At 39.9% G+C, this 24000-nt stretch overlaps 1 protein-coding gene and 1 long non-coding RNA gene across 5 annotated transcripts in view; one reads left to right on the forward strand and one right to left on the reverse strand.

Moving 5' to 3' along the window:
- Nucleotides 1–4590, reverse strand: part of LOC144254664 (uncharacterized) — a 91541-nt gene extending 86951 nt beyond the window's left edge. For both annotated transcript variants that reach the window (XR_013343555.1, XR_013343556.1), the window contains exon 1: nt 4451–4590. This is a non-coding gene — a long non-coding RNA (uncharacterized LOC144254664). The remainder of the gene's footprint in view (nt 1–4450) is intronic.
- A 73-nt stretch (nt 4591–4663) lies between these two features.
- The window catches only part of LOC144256753 (uncharacterized), a 34409-nt gene continuing 15072 nt past the window's right edge, over nt 4664–24000 (forward strand). The window contains exons 1-3 of one of the 3 annotated variants that reach the window (XM_077802241.1): nt 4664–4767; nt 14838–14981; nt 23276–23402. In XM_077802241.1, coding sequence (XP_077658367.1) covers nt 14967–14981; nt 23276–23402 — 142 coding nt within the window. In that variant the 5' untranslated portion in view covers nt 4664–4767; nt 14838–14966. Of the gene's footprint in view, nt 4768–9148; nt 9275–14837; nt 14982–23275; nt 23403–24000 lie in introns of those variants that run through there. The other 2 variants (XM_077802242.1, XM_077802243.1) reach the window with 2 other exon arrangements.

Below are 24000 nucleotides of genomic sequence, written 5' to 3' on the forward strand. Positions count from 1 at the left end.
AGTTTCTTCTCAGCAAAAGAAATAATCTGTGAGGTGAATAGAGAGCCTACATCCTGGGAACATATTTTTACCCCTCACACATCTAGGGTATATAAAGAGCTCAACAAGATAAGCACCAAAAAAACAAATAATCCAATCAATAAATGGGCCAAGGACCTGAACAGACACTTCTCAGGAAAGGATATACAATCAATCAACAAATATATGAAAAAAATGCTCATCATCTCTAGCAATCAGAGAAATGCAAATAAAAACTACTCTAAGATACCATCTCACCCCAGTAAGAATGGCAGCCATTATGAAGACAACAACAACAAGTGTTGGCAAGGATGTGGGAAAAAAGGTACACTCATACACTGCTGGTGGGACTGAAAATTAGTGCAGCCAATATGGAAAGCAGTATGGAGATTTCTTGGAAAACTTGGAATGGAACCACCATTTGACCCAGCTAGTCCTTTTCTCAGACTATACCAAAGGACCTAAAAACAACATACTACATGGACACAGCCATATCAGTGTTTATAGCAGCACAATTCACAATAGCTAAACTGTGGAGCTAAACTAGATGTCCTTCAGTGGGTTAATGGATAAAAAAAATGTGGCATTTATACACAATGGAATATTACTCAGCACTAAAAAATAACAAGATCATGGTATCTGCAGGGAAATGGATGGCATTAGAGCAGATTATGCTAAGTGAAGTTAGCCAATCCCTAAAAAACAAATGCTGAATGTCTTCTCTGATATAAGGGGGAGGACTCAAAAGGGGATAGGGAGGAAGAGCATGAGAAGAAGATTACTACTAAATAGGGAAGAGAGGTGGGAGGGAAAGGGAAGGAGAAGGGGAATTGCGTGGAAAATGGAAGGAGACCCCTCATCGTTATACAGAATACATGTATGATGATGTGAGGGGAAAAAAAGTGTGTCACATTAGATTGGGTAGAGAGAAGTGATGGGAGGAGAGGGGAGGGGAAGAGCGGATAGGAAGGGCAGCAGAATAAAATAGACACTAGTATTGCTGTGTGTATATACTTGACTGTATGACCAATGCGATTCTACAACCTGTACACTCCAGTACGATTGGCAGCCACTATGAAGTCAAACAACAACAAGTGCTGGCAAGGATGTGGGGAAAAGGGTACACCTGTACATTGCTGGTGGGACTGCAAATTGGTGTGGCCAATTTGGAAAGCAGTATGGAGATTCCTGGGAAAGCTGGGAATGGAACCACCATTTGACCCAGTTATTACCCTTCTCGGACTATTCCCTGAAGACCTTAAAAGAGCATACTACAGGGATACTGCCACATCGATGTTCATAGCAGCACAATTCACAATAACTAGACTGTGGAACCAACCCAGATGTCCTTCAATGGATGAATGGATTAAAAAATGTGGCATTTATACACCATGGAGTATTACGCAGCACTAAGAAATGACAAAATCATGGAATTTGCAGGGAAATGGATGGCACTAGAGCAGATTACGCTTAGTGAAGCTAGCCAATCCCTAAAAAATAAATACCAAATGTCTTCTTTGATATAATGAGAGCAACTAAAAATAGAGCAGGGAGGAAGAGCAGGAAGAGAAGATTGACATTAAACAGAGACACGAGATGGGAGGGAAAGAGAGAGAAAAGGGGAATTGCATGGAAATGGAAAGAGACCCTCATTGTTATAAAAAACTACATAAAAGAGGTTGTGAGGGGAATTGGAAGAAAAAACAAGGAGAGAAATGAATTACAGTAGATGGGATAGAAAGAGAAGATGGGGGGAGGGGGATAGTAGAGGATAGGAAAGGTAGCAGAATACAACAGTTACTAGTATGGCATTATGTAAAAATGTGAATGTGTAACCGATGTGATTCTGCAATCTGTATTTGGGGTAAAAATGGGAGTTCATAACCCACTTGAATCTAATGTATGAAATATGATATGTCAAGAGCTTTGTAAGGTTTTGAACAACCAATAAAAAAAAGAAAAATGAGAAATTATACCCCATTTGATTAAAAAAAAGAACTCGATCTACTTTATTACTGCATAGGCAAGGTTTTTTTAATGATTTTTATTTATTTATTTATTTATTTATTTATTTTGCATTACAATTCTTAATGTACCATTGTACAATAATTTATCATCTCTCTGATTATATATAAGGTATGTATATCCTGTTACTGGGCAGATTGATCTGAGGGTCAGATAACCCAGTGAGCTAGCAACATGCTTAGGAGTGGCGACCCATGGACTAAAAGGTCAATGGCAGAAAAACAGCAGGAAAGGAACAGGCTGAGCACACAAGGGAAGCCAGGTTACCATGGTGATAAGGCTGAGCATGGTTAGCGAGCCAACTGCAACATCTGGGTTCAGAGTGCTGAACCCTAAGAGTTCCTAACATAGGCTGCTTTCCAACTTATGGGCCCAACAAGGTCATATCAACTTTTTAATTATGTGAATGTACATATTATTCACAAATGGAAAGAATGTAGTGAATATTATTTTTAAAGTTTCCATAGCTTTTCTGATCTTTGGTCTTGTGAGGCAGTAGCATGAACTTAGAACTGGGAAGCAATACCCTAAGGCAGCAATATCCAACACTAATAAAATGGGAGGCACTAGTATTCACATTAAAATACTAAAAGAAAAGATAATGTTGACTGTAATAACAATACATCAAAAATATTATCATTATAGTATGTATCGATATGTAATTATTGTGAAGTAAATATACTTTTGCTATAAATCTTCAAAGCTCACTCTATTTTAAGCCTCCTGCACATGTCAGATCAGAGCAGTCACATTTCAGCTTTGAAAGCTGACTCCTCCCCTGAACTCAGGGAAGTGCAGGACTTGAAGCTCCATTTCATGCCACAGATGATGAAACACTTTTACCTACCAATATTTCTCCTCAGGGTCAAGAACAGGGAAAGACAATGCCTTGACAGATGGCAGGGAACTCCACCAGGAAGCCTCCAAAGGTATATCATTCTATCCATTTTCTGCTGGGCCAAGGCCCATCCCTCTTGCAGAGATGGGAGAGCAAACAAGGGAAGAGGAGGGAATCTCATGTCTTTAGATCTTCCCAAAGCCTTGACCTTCAGAGTTTAAATAGATTAAAGCAAACTTATTTTGCAGTTCAGCCTTGGACTTAATTGTCAGGCTACCAATGTGTGTTTCTCCTGTAGCATGGGGTACTGTGTGAGCTTAAGCCAAATCACATGCATGCAGTTCTACATATATGCCTGCATAACTCAACAGTATCTACCAAAAGATTAAACTTTAAATCATGGAAACAGGAAATTACCTTGGCAATGTGCTTTTACTGCTGCTTCCATCAAGAGACAGAGTCTGTTTACCAAACCTTATATCTGGGATGGCCTTATTTGCTACAACTCATACAAAGCTGTGATGACAAAAGTGTATCAGTATGGTGCCAGGGCTCAAAAGGTCTTGAATGCTTTCTCTTTTTCTTTTAGAACCCTGCTATCCATGAGAACCAGCCCACATTGGCCTACTGGAGGATGAGATATCAAGGGGAGGAGAATAGGTATCCCAGATGACAGCCAGATCACACTTTGAAGCTGAGCCACCTAGCCAGCTAACCACATACAGGAGGAGGAGCCCAGATGAGCTCAGTATAAATTGCTGACCATTGGTTATAAGCTAATATATTTTGGGATGACCTATCATCTAGTGATGGATAAACTAATAGTGATAGGCAGGATGCTAATATTCAGTGACATGTTGATTACAAGTTGTCTGGCAAACAGTAGGTGCCTTACAGATTTTCTGTTCCCTCACATGTGGTATGAAATGGAGGTCAAGCCCTTCACCTCCCTGAGGTCAGGGAGTTATAGCTCAAAAAGTTGGAATGTAGCTGCTCAGCTGGACAGTGCTAGAGCCTTACAACAATGTGAGATTTGAAGACTTAGTAGCAAGACTTAGTGTATAGATGTCACAATAATTTTATGTTAAAAACAATGATAATATTTTGGATTAAAATATGACAATTTCATCCTTTTTTGGTACTAGGGATTGAACTCAGCTGCACTCAACCACTGAGCCACATCCTCTACCCTATTTTGTATTTGATTTAGAGACAAGCTCTCACTGAGTTGCTTACTGCCTCACCATTGCTGAGGCTGGCTTTGAACTCGCAATCCTCCTGCCTCAGCCTCCTGGGCGGCTGGGATTACAGGCATGTGCCACCACACCTGGCAATCTTCTTAATTTTTAATATAAAAATCCAAGAAAATTTTAAATTATTTGTATTGCACATAGTTTTCTTAAGTGACTGTTTCCTTCAAGTTCCTCCTCACAAGAATAGACACCAAAGTTACAGGAAATTTAAAAATTCTTTTCATTGTACTCTGTCCATTTGTGATTAACATATACATACACATACAATTGATAAATGGATATGATCTTATATACAAGGTTAAAAATGCAAATGTACCTGCTTAGTAGGGGGAATGGAAAGATCCAGCAAAGAATGTTATTTTGGCCTCATTCAGCTGAAGGTTATCCATTCACTCTCATAAGAAGGCGGGGTCTCAAGCTCTATCCAATCAGGGACATGTGCATGAGGACTGTCCAATCAAGCACATTTCTAGAAAGGAGAAGGCAGGATTTCCTAACCTCCCGGATCTTGGTTCCCGGATTCCGCCATATTGGAATCCGTTCTTCCGCCTGGCAGGCCTCGGAGGCTCTGCCCGTCCCCAGTCGCCCTGTCATCCACCCCGAGTGCGCGAGCCTCCCCGGAAGCCGGATATGGTGAGTGTGCCCCCGAGTTCTGAGACCGGCGACACCCGTCGGGAACCGCGCGCTGGCTGTGGCGGGACCGCCTCCTGCAGGCCGAGTCCTCCTGGGTGACCGGACATTGGTTACCCGCGGCCGTGGGTGGGCTGGGCGGCAGCCGCAACCCAGGGCTCCGGTCCCTCTCTGAGTGGCGACTTTGCCCCGCTGGAGCCCTCTGTGCAGCTGGGAGTTGTCCTCTCAGGCTGTGGGGTGAGCTGGGCAGCAGCTTGAACCGTGGTCTCTGGTCCGGTCTCTGCGTGGAGACTTCAGCCCTGCTGGAGCCCTCCTAGGCGGATGTGAGCTTGCAGCCGCGTGTATCTCCCTCTATACACTGTGGGGAGGACAGGATGAGGGAGAATCTTCACTTTGTGTGTGGGTTCCTGTGTTAGAGGACCTATGGGACCTCTATGGTCTCTTCTTTCCCCCTGAGAGATCTTGCTTTTCTACAGAAATTGAAGATACTACCTCTGATATGTTCAATATCTTTAAATTTTTGTTTAATGAATTTGGGTTTTCTTTACTCTCATTTTGTAAAATTTGCCTGTGCTTTTGCTTTTTTTATTTATTTTTAAAAAAATTTAAAACATGCCCGTGTTTTTGTTTTTGAATCTGGTCAAGTTGCTTATGAGCCTTGCTGTATTACTGATGAAGGCCTGGAACTTAATGATCCTCCTGGCTCAGCTTCCTCTAGTTGCTGGAATTACAGGGTACGCCACCAGGCTACATTTTGCTTTTAAATCTGTGGAATTTTTGTATTATGATATAGGAACCAAGTATTATTATTATTATTATTATTATTATTATTCTTTTGATTAGCAGTGCTGAGAAATATTGAGGTATAACAGAGAGCTACCCTTCCAGGACCTCTGAAATAAAATTGGCTTCCGGATAAAATTCTCAAATGGATTAAGTGCAGATATGTTGTAAAGTAGGAGAGTGACTCTTAGGCCGGCAAGATTAAACTCTGCCACTGGATAAAGGGGATCTGTTTGAAAATCAAAGTCGGAAAGTCTTAGAGGAAAATGTAACATTGCCCATCCCAACACATAGAAGAAGATGGGCTGGCTTAGTAAGTTCACCATCTGGAACTGAGGCAGGGGAAGGTGGAACAGGCAGTACCTGACCATTGGATGCATTGTTCTAACTCAGCATTTTTTTTAAAACACCTTTATTTCGCTTATTTATTTTTATGTGGTGCTGAGGATCAAACCCAGGATCTCGCATGTGCAAAGTGAGCGCTCTACCGCTGAGCCACAACCCCAGCCCTAACTCGGCATTTCTAAAATTGCAGGTAGAGTTGACTCTGGGGAGCTGATGATTACTTATAATTGAAATAGAGCACAATGCAAAATAATATATCAGAGAACTTCACATGTTGAAAGATAAGCTTTATTTTGTTTGAATGTCTTTGAAATTTTCAAGGATGTATAGGTGTGTACTAGGATGATATAAAATGTATTTCTTACCATGGGCTGCCTTCCAAAAATACCTTGAGCCTCAAATTGCTACTAACTCATTTTCCCTATGAACTGCCTTCATTGTGTTGTCCCTTGTTTACAATACACACATCTGCCTACGAGAAGGAAAGGGCCAGTCTTAATGAGTCTCATTTCTTCCCATGCCTGTGTGTGTGTATTCGATATCTTCTTGTATGTCCTGTGCTGTAGTAGCCCACTGCTTCACAGCCCCAGACCTAGAATAAAGATCTCAGCATCAGTGTGCCTGCCCATTTTATTCCGACAGAATCGGTGGGGGTAGAGTTACTATGAATTAAAAGTTGAAGATGGGTTGAACGAAGAGGAGACTAGGATACCTAAAACTACAGAGGCAACTAAAGCCAATTCAGATGTCCAGCCAAAAGTGCTGGCTCCAACTATAGCAGGAGCTTTTTGTTCTCTTTATTCCAGAACTTCCTATTTCATCGCCTTCCCCTCAACTCTGACTGTGCCTCTCCTTTCCTTCCCCTAAACCTTCCTACCCCCTGCTTTGACCTCATGTGTGGTTCACATGCAGCATTGGAACTCCAGGAATTGCAGGCTGGAATCCGAATCCTTCAGTCTATTCAGAGCCCAGATTCTGGTTCTTCCTCCTCACTTTGGGTTGTCAGACTGTCTCCCATCTCCTTTACTTCCACATTCAGTTTTTCTGCTTGTTATTATGTGGCCCCCAGGATGGTGATTTCAGGTAGAGTTAATGATCACCTTGGGGCAAATATTAAGAAGGCACTAAGCAGTTAAGAAGGAAATGATGATCAAGCAGAGGTTAGAGTTTCTCCACCTGCTTTTAAAAGGTTGAAGGGGGCACTTATGCTTTCTTATAAAATCACCTCTGTACAAATCGAAGTTGAATTTACAACTCTTTTTCCTAGTGCAACAGTATATTACAGATTAAAACCATTCTTTGCCAATTTAATGACATCTGGCTTTATCTTTCACAGAGGATTATTTTATCACCTGTTTACAGGCTGGGAGAAGGGACTATTGGATTGCTTTGAGAATGCAGAGATTTCCCGGTATGGGTACGACATTCAAGCTAAGTATTGAAAATGTTATCATTTCACCCAGTCTCCACATCTCCAAGCTCCCTGAGAGTTTGGCAGGACCAGAGGACTAACCATGTCCAATGAATCACTCCAAGGGAAGCAGGAAAGTACCAGTATCCAAGCTGGATCATGATTCAGTGTTATAGGCTGGGGCCTTCTGCAATACTTAGGAAGCACCAAGCACCCTCTTTCAAAACCTGATTCTTGTGGTCAAGTCAAGAAAGATTTCAGACATGTCACTCAGAGTAACAGGTATAAGTTTAATAAGGGTGGTAAAATGTAAAGGACACACACTCAAGGGAGAAAGTTGGGTCCTCTCAGAAAGGAAAGGGACAGAGTGCCTCTCCTTCCCTCCAGTTTTATTGGGGGTTCCAGGAAGTTTCCAGAGAATCCTACCCACCCAGGTTTACCTCTTGACTTTTGACTAAGCAAGATGACAGCAGAGTTTCAAGTCCACACTGCCATGACAATTCTGGGTCACTTTGTCCTATGTTGACCAGTTCTGATCGGAACCTGTTCTTACAGATTTTATGGTTAAGGGCAATTATTCTTAGCTTCCTGAGTTCTGGGATCTGATCTGTGTGTAGGTCACAAAAGCCTCCACCTTCAAGCTAACTTTTGTTATTTTCAGCATTTGGGGGCCTGCATATAAAAGGTAGTTTGCTGAGGAAGGTAATAATACTCTCAACTTGAGCCAGGCAGGGCTATAGTAAATTGCTTCATAGGAAAGAAAGCATGTGGGCATCAGCACAGTGGACCCAGTTTATAGAATTAAGCCCTTAACTTCCTGTTCCCACTGCTCATGTTTGTCTGTTCCCTATCCACCACTACCAGCATAGGTTCCTCTGTCACTCAGGGAAGCACCATATACCCCAAGTTGCTCTACCTGAGGAGTCAGTCCTCTGAAGCCACTAAGAGGACATTATTTTTTAATGGATCAAATTGAGTAGGTCTTCCAATTGCCTTAGCTTTGCAGAGCACATGGAAGAGAGCATGGAGACATGCTGATGTGACATGACGAAAGTGTTTGTTTCACAGAGATGACCACAAAAACTCACAGTACAGAGTTTTTGAGAGAAGGTTTAGGAGGGAATAATATACGCACAGAGTTAATTGACATGTATATACCCTGGGGTTTGAAGTAGATATGGTGTTCCACATGGGTTGTATGGGGAAGAACATGGGTATGCAAAGGATAACAGGGGTAACAACTGGGATGATCTCAGGCTTAGTGGAGCTGGGAAAGGCTCCAGGGTCTGGTAAGAAACACAAGTATGGCCCTCAGTCCCGACATGGTTCTGTCCTCTGCTCTCTTGTCTGGGTTTGCCTGTGTCCAATGAGCTCATCTGGTTTGGGATCTCTTAAATTTTCCCTGTGCAGGATATCAGAGGCAGTGTACGTGGCTGTCTTCTCCCCATGTCTCACTCTTTTGGGTCTTCCACCACCTACTGTATTCTGCAGTCCCAAGGTCCCCTCCCTTCCATCATTCTCCTGTGCATGGAGCTGCCTTTTCCTAGTTCTGGCAAGCACTGGATGAGGACAGGTTCTCTGGAGGCTCTGCCATGTATGTGGGTTTGAAAAAGCTCGCCTGTCTTCACACTTGAGGGCTCCCTCAAAACTTAGAGAAAGCAAACACAGGTCACCATAAGCTAGACCAATCTCTTCTACAGCCTCTGGAAAGAGTGCGGTCGTGTTAACACTGGTTTAGTGCAGCATCACTCATCCAGATGCACATCAGCCACCCCAACCAGAGTGTAAGTTTCTGTTACTTTAACCGTTGTGTTTGTGATGGTTTCTCTCAACAGCAGAAGGAAACCCAGCCTCCTTGCATCTTAAATCTGTGTGACCATTTGCATCATGCCAATGTAGCCAAAAATCAAGTGCTAGCGGTCAAAACTGTGCAAATCTGGAAAACTATTCTGTCAGCAACAGCTTGACAAGGTGACCAATTCAGTCTGATTGTAGAAGTCACGTACTGTGATTCTTTCCTCCTTAGCAGCAACCTTGGAATGTAAGGTACCTGGTGTACTTTGTGGCTGCATGTGGAGATATTCTCTTTGTTTTAAAGTACTTCTGATAACTGTTGCCTAAACAGATCTTTTCTTCTAAAGCTAATAGGCATGCATTATTATCTTCAGTTAAACAATTCTGGTTTACATATGGGGAAGGCTATTACTATCAGAAATTTCATACTTACTCTTGGAATTCGTTTTGGGGATGGGGTGATCTTTATAGCTCCTGTCTTCTCTTGATAGTTGCACAGTTTGCTGCCTGGTTGTTCTGTCATCTCATGTGTCAGGTGAATGTGTCAGCCTTGGAGTCCTGTCCTCCCTTTTTCTGGCTTATAGGGGCTAGTGTCGGGCTGAGGTTCCCACCAGTATCTTGGAATTGGTTAAAGTAAGGGATGTTGTGATTTGCTTAGTTCTCTTGGTGTCTTAGTTTCATTTTTCCTCCAAAGAGACCTGAGGTAGAAGTGTGTGTAAGGAGAGCTGAGAATGTAGCTCTGTGGTAGAGCTCCTCTAGGTACAATCCGTAGAATGAAAGGGAGGGGGAATCGGAAGAGAAGGAGAAAAAATATACAGAGATGAAAATACTTAAAAAACATAAGTGAACAGAACCCATCAACATATGATGATAAATATATACTGTCACCTAGTTTGTTCATCCCTGGAATATACGATGGATTAGTATCCAAAAATCATTTAATATAATAGTCTATCAGTACAATTTTTAACATATCACCTCAGTAGAGGGAGACAACAGGATGACAAAATTCAAAACCTATCATGATGATTCAACAATGTAGGAAGAAAAGGTAACTACTCAAGCTGAAAATGACCTCATAAAATTCCATAATCAAAGAAATTAATTAGAATTCAAGCCAAAGATCCAGCAAGTTTTTTTTTTTTAAGTTGTAGATGGACGTAACTTTATTTTTATGTGGTGCTGAGAATCAAACTCAGTGCCTCACACCTGCTAGGCAAGCACTTTGCCACTGAGCCACAACCCTAGCCCCCTTTATATTTGTTTTCTAAGATTACAAAAGATAAACACATGCTCTCACATATCTGTTCCTAATTGTACTGGAGTAGTAGCCAGGACAAGAGGAAAATAATTCTAAGATATATAGACTGGAAGAAGAGTACTAGGATCACATATGTGCAGGTAACAAGTTTAACAAAGTAACAAGACACATAATCAATGTATGATATCAGTTGTTTCTGTACACAAATAAAGAACAACCCAAAAACTTAGTTTGGGAAATAATTCCAGTTATAATGATATCAAAAAGAAAATACTTAGGAATACTTTTTTTAAAAGATGTGAGAACTTGAACCTTGAATAATAGAACCTGGGGCTTGTGCTGAGAACACCTGGTATCCTCCCTGAGCTACCATGTCTTGCCTCTGAAGACTTCTTGTAGAGGGATGAGAGGGGTTGTATTGTTATCCTTTCTATTATTACAAACTGGCTCAGGGTGAGGTCTGCACACATAAGTGTATTGCCATCTCCAATTCTGTCAATAGAAGAACCAGGCCCACTAAGTGAAGGAACAACATCCCATATCCCAGAGGTGCTGCCAACTCCCCTCACCAAATGCCATTTACCTGTTTAACAGATCCCCGGTACCATACCTGTAGATGCTTAAAAGAGAGATCCAGGATCCACAGCTCTGAGGAAGGGAGATGAGAATTTCAAAGTATGAGGACAGAAGCCTTTGAGAGGATCCAGGCTGGGTTCCCTAGATATATGGAAGAGTTGGGGTCATTTTAATCAAGGGAGACAGAAGCATGTGAACAATGCAATGCATATATAGGAAAAGAGCCAGCCAGGCTCTTATGCAAGAGTCAAGCCTCTCACACCCCTCCCACAAACCTCATTCCCCTTTCACTAAATACCACTCAATGCACACATCACCTCCGACTGCTCAAGCTGGGCATTTCCCTGCTTGAGGAGAAACTTCATTGTCAGTGGAACTCTGAGAAACCCCATGTCCTTGTCTAGTTTGTAGCAGAAGCCACAGAAGGAATAGTTAGGGTAAATAATGTAGACACTGGAAGTTTAAACATGCATGTGAACTGTGGAACACAGCCATATTACCCTGCCATTTATTCCATTATTTTCACAAGAGCAGTTTCTCTAACTGTATTATAATCCAAGGAAAACTCAAATTAGTGGGTTTGGTAGAGATTTGCCATTTTTTTGTTTGTTAGCAAATCTAACATTTTTTTCATGTTTTGGCATGCATCTGTAAAAAGTAAACATGGGTTCTGTGGTAGTGATACTAATATGAGTACTAAAACAAAGCTGGTTTTTAATGTCATTAAGTGTCTCAACATCCAGATTTCCTTATTACTATTGCAACATCCCAGGGTGTTAAGCCAGATTTAATAAGGAATAATATAATTCCACCTGGCTGTTACATGAATAATTGACCCTTCTTGGTTTATTAGGACCTGGTTTCCTACTAACAGGACACTCTATTGGGAAGATAACAAAACTTCCTGTTCCTAATGGAAGAGCTCAGAGTTTTGTAGGAAATACGGTGATATCTCTGGGAGAGGTCCAGGAGGGAGGAGGACTCTTCCAGGTTCCTTCTGTGTATGTGCAACTCCATTCAGTCTACCATCTTCTGCACAGAAATTTTTTACTGTGTGGCTCTCCCTAGGATTCTCTGCAGACCAAATTGAATTCTGTGTCCCTGAAGATAGGTGAAAGTTGGAAGACGAGCCAGGGGCTTCGAGGAACCCTAGGGTTTCAGATAGCTGTCAGGAAGGGTGACATTGGTGTGGGATCTTCAGGTCTGGGGATGATGAAGTTGCAGCTGCACATGTTTCAAATTAGTGTTTTGCCAGAAAACAGTTCTGGGAGCTTGCTTCCAGACATACAAAGTCTGGCTCAGAAGCTCTGGAATAGTGTGGTTGAGTCCAAGATAAGGATGATGATGGGGTTTTGAGCCTGAAAGGTGTGCAGTGTGAGTTCACATTCTAGCTCTACCACTGCAGGGTCTTCTCATAACCTGAGTGACACTCAGTTCACCCATATGTAAGATGAGTGTATTTTTATTACTAGTGAATGCCACTGAATTCCCAGAGAAGCAGTTGTGAAGTGTCCTAAGCAAAGTTAGTATTTGTGGGAGTTTTGTTGTTGTTTTTGTACTAGGGATCAAACCCAGGGCCTCGTATATGCCAGGCAAACACTCTATCACTGAACTATATCCCAGCCCATCATGTGATTTATTAATGTCTCTGGCAAGAAAATTTTGAATCTAATCCCGCATTTCATAGCCTGCCTAGCACTCCTGGTGTGAGTTTAGGGAGTTCATAGAGGACCTCGTTTCCAGGGACAGGGAGTTCTACAAGGCATATTGGGGTACTGGATGGTGGCCCTGTTTTTCTTTGGAACAAAGTAGTCCTTATGTAGTATGAGGTAGGAGGCTTCATGAATAGAAATTCCACCCTAAAGAATATCCTTGCAACTTGAATCCTCTCTCTAGCAGCCCAGGCAAAGGAGATTAAGAAAAGAGAAGGTCCTGCTTTGATGTGGACCAAATAATTATTGATACTACCACCTAGTGTGAATAAGATTTGAGCAATACTACCTCATCCAGAGGCTATCAGAGACAGGATGCTATTTGGAAGTTCTGGATAACTTTCAGAAGAGCAATTTAAGGTGGGCTGTGACCATTAGGGAAGGGCCTAGCAAATATTGCTTATTCTTGGGACAGTGAGGGTATGCCTGGGGTGGAGGGACAGCCTGTCCTGTTTGGCAAATCCTATCTACATTGCTCCATAACACTTCTATAACTTTACTCTGTCCTCTTTATGTACAGAATTAAGTTCCCAAACCTCATCTTCACCACATTGTTCTCTAGACTTAATGGTGTTCCCTATATCCTGGTGGTTCTTCCTAGTAATTCAGGAAGTTTGCCAGCATCTTACTGGCTGATGAGAAAGATAGAGAAAGTTGGATTTGTGGTAGTAAGTGAACAGTACCAGGTCTTATGTTTTGTAGGTGTCGGGCATCTTGGCTTTTTGACTAGTGTTACCTATTTTGCCACAATGAAGTAAAATCTGTTGTTTTTGAGATCAGTTTCAGCAGTCAATTTAAAACAAATTTTATTTTAGAAAATTTTTGCTTTGAACATGCTTATCCTTTTAATCCCAGTGGTTTTCTGTGAATTGTATGAACCCAAGGAGATAATACAGATTTTTTTTTAACTTAATGTCTATAATCTGTTCTTGAAATTCATGAGTGCTACAGCCAATAGGGGTATTTTTTTCATTATTTAAAATGGGAAATTAAGCACAATTGCTTTTACTTCTAGTTTCTTAAAACAGTACACTAGCAACACATAAGTGATAAGATCACAATATAAAAATGTAGACATGATTGCCAGTTTCTCTGTTTGATTCCCATGGCCTCATGCCTAAGTCTTGCTGAGGTCTCTCTGGTTAATATTTATTGTGCTTATGAAATCACTCATGTGTGATTGTGAAGTTCTTTTGATTATTTTTGGCATATCATTAAATTATTTCTCACTGCTCTACCAGTATGTTAAAAACATTGAATACTATAAGATCACAGGTATCTGTTCGTTACATAATGTATCACCAAAATTTTTCTGGGCTTAAAAAAAAAAAAGGAAGCGTGTTATTTGTTCATGATTCTGTGCATCAGCATTTTGTGCTGGATGCATCTGGGCAATGCTTTTGCTGGTGTTGACTGGGATCCCTGATGAAGCATTAGTCATCTTGTCCCTTAAACGACTGGCTCCTTGAAGATGGCTTTACTCTTGTCTGCTGGTTTGTGCTGGCCATATGTATCCAACAGTTTAGCTCCAGGCACCTTCACAAAATGTCAGGCAGGATTCTAAGAAGGCAAATTCTTTTTCAAAAAGAATTTTTATCACATTTATTATTGTCCCATTGGCCAGAGCAACTGAAATGGTGAAGCCCAGAGTCATTGTGGAAGGGTTAGGGTTAATATGGAGATGAAGATGCACGGAGATACACCCTAGGGAGTAGTACTCAAAAGTGTACTATAGCAGATGCACAGTATTCCTATGTTGTCTTTCGGAAAAGACACATGCTTTCTATGAAATTTAAATATGTAAAATCAAGAGATGTTCTAGCAGAAACACTAATACAGAGTGCCACATTATCCATCTGTATTATTGGGAAAACAGTTAACACTGCCTAAGTTTTGTTGTGTAACTTAAATTTTAGTGATTACATAGTGTGTCTTTCTTTAGTTTCATTAAACAATCATCCTTAAAATTTTACATTATTTCTTCATGTTAACATTATTACTAAATCAATGGCAAATGAGTATTTTCATTAACCTAAGGATAAATTGTATGTTTAATCTCTACCAATAATAGAATTGCTAGTGTTCCTTTAACAAGATATTTTCAATAATTCTCACATATAAGGGACTACATTCATAAAAGGAGGCTTTCTTGTTATTGGTTTTTAGCTTTTTTTTTTTTCTTTTCCACCAGCTACTGTGTAGAGATCTTTGTACAACAGAACCTAGGAACAAGGCACACCAACTCTCATGATTCCTTCCATTCACCTTGTCTTCCAACTGTAATTCCATAGTCTCCTATCTGTCTCCAGGAACAAAGAAAATGAATACCACTGTGGTAAGTTATATTCCTCAGCTTGTTTTAGTGTATTTTAGGAGCTTTTACTCCTTAATTCAAATGGGATTAGAATCAAATAAATTTAACATCACAAAGAAGATAAAAGTTGATATGTTGATAGAGCCAGATTATAAAACCTTGGAGCCATCTGAACTTCATGCAACTTGGTTTCTGATCTTTCTGATACCATGGCCAAAAGACCTATTTTATATGGCTGGAATTGACACTAAGAGGAGAACACGCTAAGTTCTCCTGGCATATGTAATCTAAAACAGAGGCTTGCATAGATGTTGTGGACAGTGCTTTACTGCCAGACTGCAGAGTCACAGCATTCTGCTGTATTAGAGAATCTAGTGTTAGAGAATCTAGTGCTGAAACAAATCAATTAAAACAGTTTTCTGGAGTTGCTAAAACCATGTGGTCCCACATAGCTTTTGAAGACCTGGAATGTGTGGAGGACAGAGTCTGGTACAGGGCTTTAAATAACTGCCAGTATGTTGCTACATTGTCTGTGTATGTAAATCATAATGCAGAGTGTCCAAAGTTGTCTTTTCTGATAAATGTGTCTAGTGCTCATTTGCACTCTAACCTACCCTTCCTTAGTCTTAGTTCAGTTTTTCAAAAGTTCACCAGGAACTTAAATGGTAGTCAACTCCAAAGCTGTTCTTGTATCTGCCTTATTCAAGTCTTCTGTCATGACCTTACTCGTGCTTTTTTCTTCTTTTCCCTGAATTCTATTTTTTTCTTATTAACAAAGATTATCGAGGTGTTTTGTCCTGTTCCTCATTCACCTACTCTGCCATTCTTGTCTTATTGAGCCCTGTGGTATTAGAAGTACCAGGGTACCTCAAGGAATCAGACACATACTCAGAAGTAGCTGGGCAAGGCAAACTTTACTTCTGCAGAAGTGTGTGCTACTGAACAAAGTCCAATAAGCAAGCACAACTTGGTGGGCAGTCCACCTGTTTTTATCCCTAATGCAGTACTGCCCCTTGCTGTGGCAGGAGGAGCTCGGGGTCATGATCTATGCAATTGTGGTTAATTTTAAAATTGGGGAAGGTAAAGAGAAGGGCTAAGTTAAAATAGCTATGATTGGATACAGTTTGGGAAGCTCCAGGTATTTAGATAGATAGGCTACAAGTTGCCTTTCTTATACCAGTTTACATTTAAGGCTAAATACTGTATTCTAAAAATGGACCCCTGGACTCGTATTTTGCACACTGGTTTGAGACTCCTACATATTTCTCTGTTGCGTGGACCTCTTCCCCAGCCTTTAAAGCAATGGTTCACTTACTTGAGGGCCCCTCAGGCTCTATGAATCTTAAGTGAAACCACATCCTCCATTCTTCCCTTCTATATGGTATTTCCATCAGCTACACCTGAAACATCAAAGGGAACTTTGCCCTGGTTCCTCCCGCCCCTCTCTGGTCTTGGAGTCATCAGTTGTCAAATCCAACTGTTGTTGTTTCTTGTTAAATTTTTATCTTAGTGCCTGTAGTGCACTAAATTAGGCCTAAATAGGAGATATTAGTCTAAACAGATATAGTAGTAGCCTTTTTTACACTGGAAATGTCACTGTTATGAAGACATGAATAAGGTGTGTTTGCTTAGAGATGAGGTTGGACTCTCCTGGGCTGTGCTAATAGCAAGCAGGTGGTGGTGAGGCCTAGAAGTACGCACTTAGTGGGTACAGTTTCAGTGAGAGTCGAGAGAAAGATACACAGAGAATAAACAGGGAGCAGTTCTTAATAATACCTTCCTTTTGTTTTTATATCATTATTGTTTTTCTGGTTTTAGGGATTAAACCCAGGATCTCAGACATTCTGGAAAAGCTTTCTATCACTGAGCTACAATCCAGCCCTTTTTAAAAATTTTATTTTGAGACAGGGTCTCCCTAAATTCTCAGACTGACCTTGAACTTGGCAATCTTCTGCCCAGGCTTCTGAGCAAATAGGATTTGAGGTAATGTGTCTCCACATTCAGCTAATTTTTTCAGCTTTTATCATGGAAAGAATCTTGCTTTATATTAAATGCCTTGTCTACATCTGTTGATGATCATATGGTTTGTCTTTCATTCTGTTGATGTTATATATCATACTCATTGATTTGCATATATTGGACCATACTGAATTCCTGAGTGTAATCTCACTTGATAATGGTGAGTCATCTTTTGTTTGTTTATTTTGTGGTGCTGGGGTTTGAACCCAGGGCCTTGTGCATTCAAGGCAGGCACTTTACCAACTGAGCTATATCCTCAGCTGGTGAGTCATCTTTTAATGGGCTTTTGGGTTGTGGTTGCTAGTATTTTGTGAAGGATTTTGTTTATTAAGGATATTGGTTTGTAGTTTTTATGGTTTGTGAGCTTACGCACACAGTTAAGTTTTGCTGTGCTTAGCAAAACAAGCAGTTCTGTGAGAAAGTATGAACTCTTTGAACTGTGTCCTTGTTGCTGTCTTAAGATAGGAAAAAAAATGTTCTGTCAAGTGTAAAATTTATATATATGTGTGTGTTTGCCTAGAAATAACTAATCACAAATTAATTGATAAAAAATATGGAACACTATGGTCATAAACAAAGTTTTCCTAAAAATGTTTATCCATGCTAATAAGGATTAAGCTGAAAAAAGGATGTTTTTTCTTTCCCCTTGTTTTAATTAACAATGCTGTATAAAAAAAAAAAAAGTAAAGACAGTACTCATTTTCTACTAAATACATATGTGTACATGTGTCTTTCTTAAGCATCTCTGTTGTACTAAAAATTACAAATTGTCAAAGAGTCTGACAATGGTTGTGTCCTCATCTAGTTTTGGTGTTCTCTCCAGGTATGCTGGTCTTATAGAATATGCTTAGAAGAATTCCTCCTGGTTTTATTTTGAGAAAAATGTAAGGAAAGTGATATTAGTTCTTGAAAGTCAGTGCTGAAGCCATCTGATCCCGAGCTCTTCTTTGATGAGAGACTTCACTGATTCAGTCTCATTACTTGTTATTGGTCTGTTTAGGTTTTGTGTTTTTCCTGATTTAGTCTTGGTAAGATGTACGTGTCTAGGATTTTGTCTGTTTCTTCTAGGCCATCATATTTTTTAGTGTATAGTTATTTTTAATAATCTCTGGTGATCTTTTGTGTTTCTGCATTGTCAGTTGTAATGGTCCCTTTTTACCTCTGATCTTTTTTGTGTCATCTTTCTTTTTTCCTTAGTCTATGGGATTGACAATGTTGTTTATCTTCTCAAAGAACAAGTCTTTGTTTCATTTGTTTTTTATATTCTTTTTTTTTTCTTTCTAATTCCTTGAGATGCAATGATAAGTTGTTTAGTTGAGGTCTTTCCACTTTTTGCTGTGGGCATTGATTGCTATAAACTTCCCTCAGTACTGCTTTTCTTGTACCCCATAGATTTTTATATGTTGTATCTCCATTTTCATTTGTTTCTAGAAACTTAAATTTCTTCTTGAGCTAATGTTTGTTCTGAAGTAAGTTGTATAATTTCCATGTATTTGCATAGCATTCCAAGTTTTTCTTATTATTTCTTTATAGTTTTATTACATTGTGGTTACTTGGTATAATTCTAGTGTTAAAAAAATGTGCTGAGACTTGTTTTGTGGACTTTGATGTAATTGGTCCTTGAAAATGTTCCAGTGCACTGCTGAGAAAAAAATGTGTTTTCTGCAGCTGTTGGGAGAAATGATCTATAGATGCCTGGTATGTGCATTTGGGTCTGCACATTATGCAAGCACCACCTGAAGTTAGAAGCTTTAGCAATACAGACCCTTTCTCTTACATCCCTGTGGACAGTGATAGAGGGAAGTTTTGCAGAGGGCAGAGCTTTGGGCACTGTGCCTGGTGGTACATTTTGCTTGAAAGGAAATAAGGCTAGTGTCCTACTATATATCACTAGCTGCAGCTAGTGGTTTGGTTGCATGATCAGGGACTTGGAAGCAACATGTGTTAGTCATCTATTTGTCACTATGACAGAATACCTGAGAAAGCCAACAGAAAGACTAAGAAAAAATAAAGGGTTAGGGTTAGGGTTAGAGGTTTCACTCCATGCTCAGCTGGTTCCCTCATTTCTGAGCATGAGGTGATGTGGTACATTATGGTACAAAAGTGTGGTAGAGCAAATCTGCTCACCCTATGGCATCTGGGAGACAGTGAGAGAGGACAGGGCAAGTTAAAGTCCCCAAGGGTACATCCCCAAGGACCCATTTCCTTAAGCCAAGCCCCACCCACCTCCTATACTTTACACAATTTATGTTTACATTGGACCACTTCCAGCATGGAAGGGTCAGTACTTGGTTCTTACTGGAATAGTCAATATGCTGGGTATGGATTCTGTATATAACACTCTGCCAAACTACCATCGGTGGACTTAGCAAATGCTCACAGTTATGGTTTATTGTTATGAAAGGATCCACTAAAATTGACAAGAGACCAGCACATATAACAAGTTCCAAGAGTCCTTTTGCATGAGCTTCAGATTATTTTCTGTCAGTGGAAGCCTGTTGTCTTTGGCTGTTTCTCCAAACAACAGTGTCCTGTAACAGCCATGGGATAGTAACAAGAAGGCCATCTTACCCAGGCCCATTTCAAAGTCTTTTTAGGATTCAATCACATTAACACCTTAGTCTCCAGTACATTCAGAGTTCAAGCCTGTCCCCACAGATCACATTGTATGCTTACACTGTCTGTGTGTCCAAAGGCTTAAGGTGAACAAACATTCATACCAGCCAAGATACTCAGAGACACAGAGAAATTCCCCGGATCTGGGCAAAGGCAGAACCTTTCTTTGGGAACAGTTCTTCACTATATAGTTTGTGACCTGTAGACAGGGCTTCTTGGTTCAGCAGATTCTCAATTTTCATCACATTTGGAAAATGTTTCCTGTGGTTGGATCCATGGGTGCAATGCACACAGACACAGAAAACTCCCTCTCTGAAGGTAGAACCATGAGGTTGGTCATGTTCTCCCTACTTCACAGACTGTGACCTTTTTAAGCTGTTGGAATTTTGTTAATTCTTTTAGGTGAAAAAAAATGCATTGCAGTGTATTTTTAATTTGTGTTTTCAATTTTTGTCAGAATTTGAGCATGTCTTCATACTTTCAAAACTTCATATCTGTGGAGGGTGGGGAGTGCCATGTCAGTTTGGGCTCCTTACTTTTCATTGAAATGCTCACTCTTTCTCTGTTTTTTACTATGAACATAATACTAATTACGGGAAAGGTAGGTTTTATGTGATGTGGCTTGTTTTTCTTTTGGCTTTGCTGTTTGTTTTTCCTTTTGTCATAAGAAGAAATGTTTTTACATTTATACTCAGGTTTCTCAGTTTTTAGTTGTATGCTGATAAAATATCCTTTCCTAACTGAAGATAAAAAGCAGAGTCATTTCATCATGTAATTCTTTTACTTTTTTATGCACTTACTAAATAAAGGTACCACTTATTAAAGTGCTTATCTGTTCATCCCATGGATTCCCTGTGAGTTTGGGTTGTCATCCATACACTAGAATGGCCTTCTCTAATTGTTGCTTTTTTTGTGGGTTTTTAGAATATCAGGGGCAGTGACCTAGGTTGTGTTTTGGTAATCGCAAATTATCGAAGGATCACACATTTCCTGTGTGCATCAAATCTCTGTGGCTATGACAGCTCGACAGAATGGTGTTTCTGGAGCATTCTGACCTTAGTGACTGGAAGGAAAGGAGCAATGAATTAAACACCAGCTTTTACTGCTCATCAGAAGTGATAGTTCACTTCTACTGACATTTCCTCTGCCCAGTATGAGGTTTCTCTCCTTGCCAGAGTTCTTTCATCATGAAAGTAAGAATATACGGTCTTTTCTCAAAAACAGCAATGAAAAGCATATGGGCTGGCATCACAACATCTGGAATTCCTCTCTTTACACGTTTTTCACTTCCTCTTTTTGTCACAGACACCCCTGCAGTCCCAACTGTTCAGCACTTTGCACTGAAAGTCCAGGAACTCTGACTGAGGCCATGTCACCCAAATGTGAGCTATCATGTTCCAGGGACTTGTGACCTAAAAAGAAAAGTTGCAATCTACTCTGTACCTAGTATACGAAGGTGGTGGGTGAGCAGGACAACAATAAACTGGAGGGGGGAACGTACTCTATCCTGGCCTCTGAATCTGAATCTTTTATAATAAATCTGCTATTTTTGAAAATCACATAAGAAAAATATGTTCCATATTTAAAAATGAAATGAAAATGTAAATAATTGAACTTTATTCAACCTACCACTGTTAACATTTTGGTATTTTATGTGCTGTATATAAATATAGTTAGAAATTTATAGATTTGGATATAGTATAAGGTGGAATCATACTACACAGAAAAACACCTAAATATATAATTTCCTGATTAAAAGGAATTTGAATTTTAGAAATCTTGAATCATTTTGCCAAATTGTGTCTCAGAAAACTTGTACCACTTTGTACTTGGGTGAGAAATAACATTTCTCATTTCAACCAGTGGTTTTCGGGGGGAATTCCCTTTGTGTTTTGAGATCTATCATTTTTAACTTCTATCATATTTCCACCAAAATCCTCCTTGGACATCTTTCAATAATAGAGGAGATAAAACCTAAGTCTCAAGAGCTTTCAGTCTAGAAGATGGATTTTGAAGCCGCCTTCTTTTTTGCAATTTGTTTATTAAATCATCATTAGAAAAAAAAATCCTCATGTTCAAGAGAACATTAATACAATAACAGAAACCTCAAAGCAAAAAAAACCCAAAAACCTAGCAATACATTTAAGAAGAAAAATATATGAGTATATGAAAAGGAAAAAAGTAAAGGATGCAAAACAGAACTGAGCAAATGAAAAGACTACCATATTCATGGACAGTAAAATTCTACATCGTAAGGACATCCATTCTCCCTAAGCCAGTAACCTAGTTTAACATTATATTAATGGAAGCATCATGTTCTCAGGTATAGATAGGTTGATTTAAAACCTGTTATGGAAAAATAGTGTGAGATAGGTCCTACTTATGCCCTCCCAACCCAGTCTCCAGCGGGCTGAGACACCATGACAAACACGACTACATCTTAAAAAACACAACTTTTGTCTCCCAGTTCTTTCTGAGCCATTCCACCCACTCCAGAGGCTTTAGCTGCCCTGTAGTCACTGTTTCCTGAATCTTTATCCTCACTTTAAACCTCTCCTCTGAGTTCTAGAGCCAGTATTCACTTGCCAGTTGGCCTTCCCCACATGTCAATGCAGAGACTTGAACATTGTGCTCACATTTCATCCCATCTTAGTCATTATCCCTTCCCTCAATTTTAGTTTACACTCAGCTCCTTTCTAGCTATTGCCCAGAAAACTTGGAAGTAGACTCCCATTTCCACTCTAGGCATAACAAATAAGCACCAAATTCTACTCCTGATTCTGTTTTTGTGTCCTCCCACCTGCACTGCCCAGCTCTCCCTTGAGTCCTTCTGCATTCTCCTTTCACCACACACCTTTTCAGGTAACGTACAACTTTTTACTGACCCCTCATTGTTTACATGCTGTGTAAGAAGTGGGTGATGCTCACTTTTATGTGGACACTAGTATATCTTTTGAATTTGGGAGGGAAATATGACTATGTACTTTAATTTGTAAGTGATTTGCCAACAGTGGGCACATGAAATTTAAGGCGTTGGAATGGTGCTAGGGGTTGAAATGCAAAAGCACCCTGTTGTGAGTTGTCTGAACACATTTCATTGGTCAACTCAAACAGGAATATTCACCTGTGTATGTTGCTGTTTGTAGGTCCATTAACCTGCATGTTTTGTGGCTTTCACATCTTGACTTCTATTGCTTCATATTCATGAGAATTCAGATAGAAGATATAACAGTAAAGTTCAACCTGGTAACAATCTGGTTTTGTCATTTCCTATTTCTTTATCACCCTGTTCTATGCCGAACATGTGGCTTAATTCAACTAACACATTATCCCTAGTATGTGTTTATGTCTTCAGACTGGATTCAGCTCTTTTCAGGAGTAGAATCATATTCATCCTGTTCTTGCTAGGAAAAAAAGAATAGTTATGAATCTGTAAGAATTCTTTAATAGTGTTTTTTTTTAATTACAAGACGGTCTCACTAATTTGCAGAGGCTAGCTTTGAACTTGGCAGTTCACCTGCCTCAGCCTCCCAAATTGCTAGGATTACAGGTGTGCACCACCACACACAACATAAGTTGCATCTTACCTAAGATACTTGTTCACACACAAGAGTGAGCTCCATATTCCTTTTCTGACCCAGGGTAGAATGCTTTGGCTAAAGAGACATGTACCATTACAGGGGATGGTGTCCTTCGAGGACGTGTCCGTGGACTTCACCTGGGAAGAGTGGCAGGACCTGGATGATGCTCAGAGGATCCTCTACAGGGATGTGATGCTGGAGACCTACAGAAGCCTGGTGTTCTTGGGTGAGTGAAATGCCCTGGTAATCTTACTAGAAGCATTTTCTTTGTCAGCAAATATAGGAATCATTTTTAAGTTTTAATATTACTATTATGTGTTTTTAACTGACATAGTAATTGCACATGTTTATGGGGTAGAGTGTGACATTTCAATACAGGTATATAGTGCGTAATGATCAGATCAGGGTAATTGGCAAGTTCATCACTCACATATATATCACTTCTTTATATTGGGATCATTTAAAATTCTTTTTTTTTTTTTTAGAGAGAGAATGAGAGAGGAGAGAGAGAAAGAGAATTTTTAATATTTATTTTTTAGTTCTCGGCGGACACAAAATCTTTGTTGGTATGTGGTGCTGAGGATCGAACCCGGGCCGCACCCATGCCAGGCGAGCGCGCTACTGCTTGAGCCACATCCCCAGCCCCATTTAAAATTCTTTTTTACTATCTCTTTTTATTTTTATTTTTAGTTATAGATAGATACAATACCTTTGTTTTATTTATTTTTATGTAGTGCTGATTTTTGAACCCAGTGCCTTAAGCGTGATAGGCAAACACTCTACTACTGAGCCACAATTCCAGCCCTTTACTAGCTATTTTGAAA

Source organism: Urocitellus parryii, chromosome 1, assembly GCF_045843805.1.
Source record: "Urocitellus parryii isolate mUroPar1 chromosome 1, mUroPar1.hap1, whole genome shotgun sequence".
In the NCBI taxonomy this organism is placed as follows: Eukaryota; Metazoa; Chordata; class Mammalia; order Rodentia; family Sciuridae; genus Urocitellus; species Urocitellus parryii.